The sequence below is a fragment of the Typopeltis vanoorti genome, chromosome 16, assembly GCF_054136105.1.
Source record: "Typopeltis vanoorti isolate ZY-2024b chromosome 16, IOZ_Tvanoo_1.0, whole genome shotgun sequence".
NCBI lineage: Eukaryota > Metazoa > Arthropoda > Arachnida > Uropygi > Thelyphonidae > Typopeltis > Typopeltis vanoorti.
Window position 1 is genome coordinate 109,844,966 of NC_143564.1, and position 12,521 is coordinate 109,857,486.

General features: G+C 37.9%; 1 protein-coding gene across 4 annotated transcripts in view; it reads left to right on the forward strand.

Annotated features, from left to right (window-relative positions):
• LOC150098259 (zinc finger protein basonuclin-2-like) overlaps positions 1-7,020 on the forward strand; it is a 543,553-nt gene extending 536,533 nt beyond the window's left edge. For all 4 annotated transcript variants that reach the window (XM_090406426.1, XM_090406425.1, XM_090406424.1 and 1 more), the window contains one exon: positions 3,385-7,020. In XM_090406426.1, coding sequence (XP_090262552.1) covers positions 3,385-6,402 — 3,018 coding nt within the window. In that variant the 3' untranslated portion in view covers positions 6,403-7,020. The remainder of the gene's footprint in view (positions 1-3,384) is intronic.
• The last annotated feature ends 5,501 nt before the right edge of the window (positions 7,021-12,521 follow it).

Here is a 12,521-nt window from a genome sequence, read left to right on the forward strand (position 1 = left end):
GACTAATCATATTTACCATTCTTCATTACACGCTAGCTTCTACATTCATTTTGTGGCAAACATTTCTCGCTAATGTCATACCATATGGTACCCAGAAAAGCAAACTTCACTTCAACATCCCGGAAAAGGAAGTCATCATGTAGTAACCGCAGTGGAGTGTGCTCATGGCTTCAGGTGATGTCAGGTGGTTTCCTAGTACCCTTTCTTTTCAAAGCCTCGCATGTCGCAGCTGCCAACTCTGACGTCATATTCTCAGTCGGTGGGCCATGAGGGGATCAGTGTTTATCGAAATGTCACCGCTTCTTATCATAACGACCCAAACAAGAACTTTCCGGGTTCTGAGAGCCGTCACTTTTCACCGATGTCATGGAGATATTTAAAAAAAAGGGTGGGGGGAGAAAGAAACAGGGCAAGCCGGTAATAGCTGTACACGACTCCATAGCCCTGGAATCCGTTAGGGAGAAGATATTGTCAGCTGTCTGTCCTCTAGCTCTCTTCCCTCCCTCCTGGGATCTTTCGCTCTCCAAGCACTGAGTAGCTCTTTATGTAAACGCGTAAATTACGTCTTCAAAGTGCCAGATGATTGAGACTTTTTAGCGAACTACCAAGAAATAGCCGTAAGTTATGTGTTAAAGTGAATCACTCTTTTTTTGGATTTCTTGAGATAGACAGATGCCTATGGAATGAAAGGTCATCCGAGGGAATTAATTTGAAGTGGCCATTCGTTGAGTGCATATGCTGGATTGATTCACAAATCAAAACAGTTTTATATATTACAACTAAACCATAATTCAAATTGAGTAGTAAGAAACTTTCATGCCTACAAAATATTCAGAAAACAAAATCATTTGAGATTGTCATTTATCTGTTAAATGTGGTCGTCGAATATTACACAACTATAGTACAACAGATAAATACCTCGAGTGAGCCGATATTTATCAATATTGTTATTGTAAATAAGAATTGAACAATTCTTAAAATCTCTAACGAATTTTCTTAAACCCTCTTTTAGAGACCATTTCTTAACCTTTCAAGTATGGTGGTTTCACACCGGATGATAAGAATCATCCACCACCATAATTAATGCTTATGTAGTATACACTAGTCAGATATTAAGAGTTAACTTATTGGGTTAACTGCGGTGGAACCAGTTTTTGGAGAAACAGCCACTAGATTTATACGAGACTGGCTAATGTATTAGTTGAAAAGCGTATGCACATCTATTGCGTTTCGGAGAATCACCCTCCGTAGTACAGAGGATGTTCCAACATTTGTTTTCCGGTAGGAAATGCCTGGATTCGAAATACATCCCGGGTGCAAAAAAAAAAAAAAAAAATAATAATAATAATAATCCCGATTCTTCGAAATTAAAGTGAATTCATCCGCCTCCCTCTCCTCTCTCACACACACACACAATTCTGATCGGAGAACTGACGTAATTAAGGAACATAGTACACTGACCTCACAGCCCTGTTGATCGTAATTCAACTCAACCTGCGAGATGGGAATCAAAATACAGGTAAATTTCCAACCAAAAGACACAAGCGTTCTTCCAGCTGCGCCGTGCGAATTGCAAAAGTAACACAACGAAGACTTTCGTTCGAACTTACTGCTCTTGATTTTTTTTTTTTCTTTCTGAAACTGATAGTATAAGACGTCCTAAACTAATATATACATAGATGCAAATAACCGCAAAAAATGTTCCCTGAAGATATTTGCATTATTGTAATATTTCTTCTGAAGGTACTTGCTGATTTTGATATCGAAATTTTGATTTTATTACTTTTCCAATACATTGGTATGTAGGTGTTCTTTTCTTATAGAAAGCTGATAAGGAGCTTCGTATTACATGTTTGTAATTTGAAATGAAAGTATTTTACATTGGCATAAAATCTATTAGATATTCTAGACTGCGTTCTTGGCTAAAAAGTTCAACACTTTTGATTTTGCTTCCATTTAGATAAAATAGAATTGTTTCCTTTTTTTTATTGTAGTTTATAGATTGAGAGTGGAAATGTTGCTATCGTGAAAATCTGTATAATGATAACAGCTGAATCGGTTTTGGAATGACAGTGTAACCTGATTTCAGGCTTGAATTTCATCGCGTGAGTAAATTTATTAATCTTGAAATGTCTTACTTGATTATGACAAGTGTTCAGTATTGGACCAATAATTGTAATTCCAGACGTCCTGACCTAACTCCGCTTGATTTTTTCTTGTAAGGAATATGTCAAAAACATCATTTGTAATGAAAGAAATAGCGACCTATTTCATTTGGGTGGATGAATTATCGATGCGATAGCAAGAAAAATAGAATAGAATAGAGATCAAATATCGATTTCACGTTGGGCATCAACAAACGGATATTAAAATTCATCAGTTACCCCTCAAAATTCTTAAAAGTGCGAGTTTATTTTTAAGGGGTGAAATAAAAGTTCATATGTAATATATTGATAAGAATATTGATTATCGAGACCTCATCAGTATGGTCCAATTAATTAAGAATTCCCACAAAGTAACTAGGAAGGTCCCTTTATAATCAACAAGTTATTTTCTTTATAAAATCCGCATCTAACTCACATTTTCAGGTGTGTGTTTAAATATAAGCAGGTCAATGAAACCATTGAAATCATATGAAACTGATCGTAGGCAAAGAATAGGGGTATAGTCCTTGACAGACTCCTTCAAAAACAGATTAGTCAAACATCATGGTCCGAGGTATTAAGTTATAAACTATCCTCCATCCTATATACACGTAACCATTAAACTACACGTGAACACAATACAAGCATAACAATTCAGGAATGGATAACCTACTAAACTTGTCTGGCATCTAAATTAAAATGATGCATTAATCAAAATCGTATCTCTCGACCTGCATATCACTGCAATACAGGGCAGTGTATTTTGTCTTTAACCTGTTTGTCAACAGCTTGAGAGAGAGGCGATGGCGATAACAGCGCATAATTACTTCTCTCTTAATAGTGGTGATTCCATGTCAGCATCACTGTTACGAAACATTATACAGGTTCAATTTCTTCATAATGTGTCAAATAAGAAAATGAGTTTTTTAGCTATTCTTTTTCGATTTACTAATGGATAGCTTAGTATCACTTCATTGACATAATAATAATAAAGTGTAGTTGGTAAGTATAGTCAGAAACGTCACCTGATGCAGTCGTAGTTTTTAACTATGTAACACATTAAAGTTTCTGTTATGATTAATCTCACTAATTCAGAAAAGTAGTTTAATCAGAATCCATAAATGGCCTATTTATCAATAAGGAATATTTAACTTATTTCTATTAGTTGAGGTTATTTATCGCTATAATTATTTCCCTACTCGATAGGATTTATTAAATTAACAATTTTCCCCTTTTCCAGGACGCTGCTGGCAACGTTTTGGACCGATGGATCTTGGCCACGAGAGACGAAGAGCCTCTTATCCTACAGCAATTTCTACGGTTCGGCGAGACAAAAGCCATTGCTCAGCAGTTACTTGTACAGGAGAGCAGCGAGAGGCCAGAGTACATTGTACAATCTCCTCGGACAGACTCAGATATTAAGAAATTCATCGAAAGGGCAAACAAAGCTGCAAGTTCCGCTCTCTTAAAGCAAACTAGTTTATATGTGTCAACCAGTTCCTCTCTAGCCCACATCTTACCCATTAGTCGGCCGTCTTTATTTCGACAGCACTCCAGTGTTAGCTCCAGTCATTCTCCGTCGCCTAACGCCGGGTCACCTGTAGACTCCAACAGTTCCATGGCCATATCACCCCTGAACAAACTCCAGAACATGCAGCCTTACGACTACCGACGTGAGAAGAGCAGCCCGGAACTGAAGACGTCCGAAGCTCCGGTTTTGTCAATCAGCCACAGTACCCCTCTTTCGTCACCCACCACCTCCATTCCTCCCATTCCCAGCAGCATCAGTACTTCATATACTAACCATACTTCACTCACTTTTAACTCAGACTTTAGTATTACTGATGGCGGCTCTGAGGAGGACACAAACAGTGCTATCAATCTCAGTCAGTCCTACACTGGCAATTTGGATTCTGTCTTTGCAGCAAAGAAAGTCCGTCATCTTAGAAAGTCGGCTAATCCTATGAAACGCAGGTGGAATCCAATGGTCCTCAGCACTCTGGCAACGAACCCATCCACGGGTAAGAAGCGAGTGCAGTGTCATGTTTGCCTAAAGACGTTTTGTGACAAAGGTGCGCTCAAGATCCATTTTAGTGCCGTTCATCTGCGCGAAATGCATAAGTGTACAGTGGATGGATGTAGCATGATGTTCAGCTCACGCCGCAGTAGGAATCGACACAGTGCCAACCCAAACCCAAAGCTTCACACTCCAAACCTGCGGCGAAAACTCAATCCACATGATGGGAGAGCAGCGAACCCTTTTCCTTTGATTCCGCCGACAACGCTGATAAACTTCAATCACACTCTTCTTCCGTCATCAGGCAATCCGCTACTTGACGGAGATGGAAATACATTATCAGAACCAGACAAACTTTCAAATTTTCAAAACCTAAAACCTCCACCTGATCCATTGCCTCTTCAAACGGCGCAACACGTCGGTATGAAACTACTCACGGATGAAGTTGGTGCTATCCCGTTAACTAAAAAATGTCGGGTGGAAGACAACAACAACAAAGAAGATGAAGGTAGCAGCTGTATAGAAGAAGGAATGGACTTGACAATGAAAGATGGCAACTTAACAACCAGTAAAGGTGTTAGGAAGCGAAAAAGCATGAACCCAACAAAGTGTGCAGTGGCGAGTGATGATGATATGCAGTATGTTTCGACGGACGACTCCTCCAGCGACACTTACATAGACCATGACGAAAACGGCTTCTTAGACTCTAAATCAGACGATCTGAGTTCAGACTTTGGAGGGGATGATTCGAAAGATGAAGAATTAGACAGATATGAACTTGAAGAAATCGAAGAGAGGATCGAGAAGAAACATCAGCAGCAACAACAACATGTTATGCCAGTTATCTCCAGTGCTCCTCCACTTCCCCCTCCTTTACCTCCACCTCCTCCTCCTCCTCCACCACCACCTACCATTCCTTTCCCACCCACTCCGCCTTCTCTCACTCCAACCGCAGCAGAATCTACGAAACCAGAAGATGACGGTGCAAAAGAAGATCCACATAATGGAACTACGAAACACGAAGAAAGAATACAAACTGGCTCTAACTTGACTACGGACACTGAAGATATTTCCGAAAACCCTTTAAGACATCTAGAATCTCTGTCTCTTGGGGCTTTTACAAATCTTTCGAGTACGACGGCAAGGATTCACACCAACCACTCAACTCCTGTAACGACTGGCGTTTCGTTTCACGCCCCTGGCTTAGGTCTGGCATCAACACCTTATGACTCTTCTCGTGATCCAAATCCACCTATGAATGAGCAAAATTCCGGAACTCACGGGGCTAGCATGCAAATTAGCAGTGATCAGGACAACTCAATGTCGGAACAGCAGATGCCCTTGCTGCCCGTATACAGAGATGCTTCCTTGATCGGATCAGTCGACATTCCTGTTGACAAGGAAAATCCTCGTAGGTGTACGGCATGCGGTAAAATCTTCCAGAATCACTTCGGGGTGAAGACTCATTACCAGAACGTTCATCTCAAGTTGATGCATAAATGTACAGTAGAGGGATGCAATGCAGCGTTTCCTTCAAAACGCAGCCGCGATCGTCACAGTGCCAATCTAAACCTCCATCGAAAATTACTTTCGACTAGTTCCGAAAAGACATCGCCATTCTTTGACAAGAGCTCTCTTTATCCTTTCGCTCCAGACGCTGCATTACGTAGCGAGTTCTATTCGAGACTGTACGATCCTCAGAGCCTCCCACTAAGTTTTGCAGAACTTTACCATGGACGTATTCCTACGTGTGGTGCCGAAGGGTTTGTAGCCGGTACCACTTTTCCCGGTCATCTAACTGGAATGCCTGGCTTTCATCCGGCATTCATGGCTCCACCAAGTTCAACGACGGGAGCACTAACAGACGGCATTATTGGTGAACGTGGGGCGAGCATCGGTGGTACTGGTGGCGGAGGAAGTGGTAGGGACACGCCAACCAGCTCCATTACCACGACAACACCTAGCCCTCAACCGAATCCCCCGACACCGAAATCAACAACCGATCACGTGAACTTAGAAGACGAACTCACCCCAGATGGAGAGGGGAAATATTCGTGCGAATTGTGTGATAAAAAGTTCCACGAGAGTGTCGTTCTGAGAGAACATTACGAAAAGTGCCACACCCAGGAATTAATGCAGTGCTCAGAGGATGGTTGCAATAAGGTGTTTCTCTCCCGACGGACGAGAAATCTCCACAACGATGATCTACATAATAGAGAGAAAGCTACAGCCGCCTCGTAACGACTTCTTTCTCTTTAGAACCTTTGTGCCAAGTTGAACTTTTACATTTCAGCCACAATGGCTGACATCTACAAAACCTGTAATATAGTATATAGACTGCGAACATTACTTGGACCTTTTTTTTTGTGTGTGTTGTGTCATAGAATCTGTAAAGGCCAATAAGCTTGCCGGCTGATGCCGAAAAGGGGACAGCATCTGCTGGTGTCTTCCACACTTTGTTAAATGCGCTGTTGATTGGATCATCGCAAGAGTGACGTATGTGAGGTCAACCAACCAGTAAACACTGTACATTGTAAGCAGTTTAGATTTTTCCGAAAAAAAAAAAAAAAATCTTCCCACCTCCCCCCGCTCTTCTGAACACTTCATGTGTATGCAGTTTAAACGTTTCAATCCAAACAGTTGAGCTCACAGTTCGAATTCTTGTTATTCCGTTTTTACACCTATTTAAATGGTTAGAATCTTCTCAGCAAGACCTCCGATATAGAGCTGTTTGAATGTGATGCAAACTGGCAAAGTCTTTAAGTTATTTATACCTCTTCCTGTGAACCTACTGGTCCCGCACGACGTGCACATTACTGCCTTATTGATGGTGGGTCATTAAAGTGCTTGACATGTTGTTGTATTCAAGTTTATTGATTCTTGTTTGACATCTACTTTTTACTCAAGCCGATTTTTCACTAGCTTCCACACTGCATGGGACACTATCAATGAATAAGCAATAATCATTTACTGTATAGCACAATATAAAAAATTCATTACGTACAAGTATAAATTTATTCTAGCAAGGTAACTTCATTTGTCAATTTAACTGTTTACTGATAAGTAATGAAAAATGAATATTCTAAATTAAAACTACCTAACAATATCATTAATAGGAAATATTTTGACAATAAACACCAGTTTTCACATCTAAAATGATATATTTAATAGCCATTATATTTCGTCAAATAACTGGATCACAATGGGAAAATATCTTAATGTTTTTTAAGTCAAAATTTGTAGGCGATGTAAATATTTTCTACTTAATATGGAAGGAAATTCTATTAATGTGCTTAAGGGGTTGCAAGTTAAAAAAATGACATTCCTTAAAATTTTTTTTCGAATTAATAAATCTTCAAAGGCCTTTTATTTGTACATATTTCAAGTATTTATGTACACATACCGACCACCGAATAAAACTTTCATGCATTATACGTAAACATCACTTACGCAGCATATGTGCAAAATACTTGGTTACGCGCATCGCCCAGTATTCCAAACAATTATTTAAGAATGCTGTTGGTTAGTAATCGTCAATAGTGATCTCAATTGATTGATTTTTCCCATTGATCACAATGAGAAAAAAAAGAATCTTTCGGAGTTCGATAAAGGGCTTACATTGTGAGTGCCCGTCTGTCTGGAACCACGATTTTGAAAACAACAGGACTGACTGGTTTCCAAAAGATGAGATATCCCGAGTGTTTAATCAGTGGAAAAATAACCCTCATTGCTTGTCTAAAATGGATAACTATGGTCCTAAGACTGTCAGGAATGAGCTCGCAGTCGTCTGAGAAGGCTTGTATGGACAAACAGAACTTCCTGTGTACACTAATTGACCGAAGCATTTAATGAAGGCTGTTTCCGACCCACTCATCGAACTATGCGCAGGGAATTGAAGAGGATGGATATTGGCAGTCGAATGTATATGGAAACCACTATATTAAACAAAAGTTTCTAATTCAATGGTCGGTATGTGTATCTATTTATTAACTTTTGAAATTTAACATTTAAGCATTCAAGTTTTGTAGTTTCGTGGAATTTAAATAATACCAAGAATTTAAACGTCCTCATTAAATAAGATAAAAAAAAAAAAACAGCCCATCCACGGTACTAACGTACCATATATGGGTTTACAACCATTCATGGGTGGGATAACATGAAAAAAATACCCATCGACATACTGCTGATAATTGAACCCCCATGTTGCCATATGATGCTTCTTTATGGGTAGATGTTCTCAGTAAGATTTAGTAAGAAAGTGTAAAGGAACGTTCAGAAACAGTAAGGTGTCTAAAGCAGAGGGCAGAAGAATGATAACTTTTTGTCGTAAATAAATAATTTATAAAACGGAATATTTTTTTCTTTTTGAAGTCTTGAGTAATAATGAAAGAAGTCTTCTATATTTAAATATTGGAGACTTCATTTAAAACTTAAATGAAAAAGTATGAAATCAAATTCTTCAATTAAGCGAGAGTCATTTCAAACGTTCTGCACACTCTACTACGGTTCTTAAACAAAACCTTAATTTACCAAAATACATTTACAAGACATAATCCCTATTTAAATATAATCTCTAAATACAAGACTTATAATCCCTATTTAAATATAATTTCCATTCTGCCTTATCACTGTTATCCGATGTTTTTTTAATGCTTGTACTAATCAGAAAGCCTTTTTAGTTGATGTGCTTGATAAATCGAGTCGCTTCAGTGGAAACCTCATCAGGAGTGGTGAAGAGTTTCCCAAAGAGCGGTTCTTTTAAACTTATGGAACACATCGAAGTCTGGAGGTCTCATGCCCAAATTACACGGAGGAGGAGGGGGGGGGGGTAACGAAACACCAGTGGTACTTTTCCATAAGGTCTGATCATTTGGTGATTTCAGACCTGAATCCGATTCTTCCTTCATTTTAAAGTTTTATTTACCTGAACCAGAAAACCAAAAACAGAAAATGTGCAGACAACGTGTTTACTCAATTTCGCTTCCAACTGACGTGAAGGTGGAAAGCTATTACATCATCTCTACCTACGAATGCGCGATATGCTGAAGTTTTTTTAAATAAAACGTGAATATTCTAGAGCTATCTCTAGAAGATGGAAAAAAAGTAAACATTTTAATTATTACATATACTTTATTACGCTTCATTTCATATCGCCGACACTATGAAAGATGTGTCAACGATATGAGAAATACAGACAGTGAATAGCGACCATGCAATTTTAAAATTAAGTAAAAAACAACAACAAAACATTGCATCTATTAGAAACAAAGTAATGGCGGTAGTCATTTGGTCAGTTCTTTTGCATGCTCATAGTGCTCACGTCGATGATGCTTGGGGCACTAATGAGACGGAAGAAAAAGAGTCTTCAGGATAGTCCTAAATCTGTGTGGCCGGAAACTACTGTCTCCGATTCAGATGAAAAGAACAGCTTTTCGGTAACTTTCTGATCGGACTCAATAACTGCTTCATCGTATGTTTAGTCTTTCGAAAGAAAGAGATGATCCTATACACGCTGAATGTAACCGAATGAATTCCAAGGGTCATGAAGCGTTTGCGATGTGATAATCAGCATCATAAACGTTATATCAAACAGTATGACATCAACTGCGTGTATTCACTTTTCGGTTTGATGAGAAGAAAACCCACTCTTCCACCACATCCCTATGCTACGGTTGTAAAAGGCAGGAAAATATTTCTTGGCATCTTTAAGGGATTGGGTATGAGAACCTTTATAACTATAAATCATTATTCAACATACGTCACAGAAATTCCGTGAATTTGCGAGGCAGGGTAGCTTTTCCCCCCCATAATGACAGCTGGTTTAATTAGAAGTTTGTAATTCTCAAGCAGACAGTGATGATAATTATTTTTATTAGCAGCTACTTTGCAAATTTCTTGCTCTAAGTTAGTTAAAGAAATGATCTTGTGTGTACCCTTCTAGTATGAAGAACGAATCCCTAGTGGTGACAAATTATGCCAAAAAATTACACTGATATCATCCGTATAACTCATGCGATTATAATTTGCGTTCTTGAGGATGACGTGTTACTCAGAATTCTTCATATGTAAGTTTGATAGCCGAATAGGAAGTGGTAGCAAAACTAACCCATGGCAAGCGAAGTATTAAGAATACAGGCAGGGAAAAAAGACGTTTTTTAAAACAGTGAAGAAACTTTAATTGCATAATTGAGGAGTTTTGAGTCTAGTAGTGAAATGAATGTCTTATCGACATGTCCTTGACGAAATGTAGAGCTGACGTAATTGAATGAATATGTTTTCGGTTAACACACCAAAACTGAATTTAGAGATTCAGTTTTGGCGAGTCTGAATCAAACCCAAACAATCTTCAAATTCAGTTTTGGTCTACAATGGACAATTCAGTTACCATTTTACTTTAGATAAGAGTGAAATATATTAAACGTGGCATGCGCTCAATGCTTCAGTAATTGTAATATGTAGAAATTTTTAGTTTGCTTAATAGCACATGTGAGAGAGCAATTTTTCCGAAATAGTAATGTTTCAATAACTACTGAAAAAGCGCTCAGAAATGCTGAACCCTTCGAAAAATGAAACTTACATTAATTTAATGAGTATTATTAAGTTATATATATATCCAGATATTTTCAGACAAACAGTATAAGAAAAACAGACACAGTCTTGCCTAATAATCAGCCAAAAGAGTGGAACTAAATGTGTCCTTTGTCATTGTACTTGGTATTAAATAATCATCAACGATTGTATAAAGTAGGCAGTTATATTAACACTTCTAAACAAATGCCGTTTCTAGCAGCAATCACAAATCTTGTAGGCAAAAATTTGCAAGGAGAACATTCTACGACCCCAAAAGTTACACGCACTAGTGCCCAGCGTCAATGCTGTAAATTATCGCTGTTATTAATGATAGCATTAAAAAACAAAAATATATGATATGCTATATCTTTGTAAATGTAATAATACTGTATGCGCTTCCGAATAATGTTGGCTCAACCAGCCAAAGGGAAAGCTATGAATATGACTTAAATGTTTGCAAATGAAAGTTTGTGGAAAATCTGTAAGAAGAGGCCTATTTCACATGGTAGTGGATGTATAAAAACAGATCCTGGTTATTATGTCTCTTACAGAGGTCTAACAACCTTTGGGATCCTAAAATCAAATTACCCTAATAAAAAAAAATGCTAACGCAATTAATCGGCAAAATAACAGGAAAACCCCACACACGACGTCTCTGCATACTTTGAAGGATAGATATTTCAGATAGCTAACATACCCTGTATTATTGAAAGAAAGGATAATAAATATCGAAAATTTTAACGTTTCTAAAGCGATAGAAATCATATTTAAATAGAAACTTTCGAAAGAAGTTGCTTTATTTGAAATATCACGCGAATGCTGTCCAGAAGCCAGTATATTCGTCTTGTTGTGATTTAGTGGTAATCAAGAGTTCACTTGAAAATACAAAACTTTCAAAACAAACGGCTTAGTCTCCTAAGAAAACAGTTGAAGCAGATGTTAGGTAAGCTCCTGGACAGAGGAAGTACTTCAATATCAAGCCAATTCATACCAATGGTTAGTATTTTCGTACGCGTTCGATCGCTTTGCGAACTTTTGAGGTATCAAAGACAAACAGCAATTGACTATTAAATATCAATTAATATTATTATCATTTTTGAAGTTTTTGATGATAAAATGAAACCGATGGGAACTTCTTCCATAACCATATTCTATGCTCTTCATCTTCCATGATTAACCATTTAATTGCAAGAACAGTTATTTTTCTAATAAGTAAAGAATAACCATTTAACTGATTTTATCAAATCAATCTGCTAGGTTTTCTTCATTGATATTTCTATTATAACTTCAGGGACTGACATTAACGTAGTGCCAACAGTATTTTGAAATCAGATTCCAAATGACTGTATTGGAAACATTACGAAATGCACGTGTTTCATGAAGTTGTTGGTAACATTTATGCAGCATATACGCATTTTTCTATTCGTCTCAAAACGTTTATTCCATCTGTTTGCATTCTACAGTTGGATCGTTTATGTGAGTGAACTTATAGCGTTCGCGTGTTTGTCTTACTGCTTATTGAAAGTCAAAAAGTACAATAAAAACGTCACTGGATTAGAAAAGGAAAAGATTTGTATTGCATTCACCAAACGAGAATTTTTCGCGCAGCCTGTGGCCGGCAAATTTAAAACTATTGGTATTTCCATATGGTCAAATATTCCACGAAGAACAAAATTTTGACGGCTAACATATCAGTACGTATTCATTTCAATCCAGTAGTAGATTTATTTCATCCTTTTTCGATCTGTCAGAAAAAAAAAGTAAGTTTTTTCAGAACAGATACCTGCAAA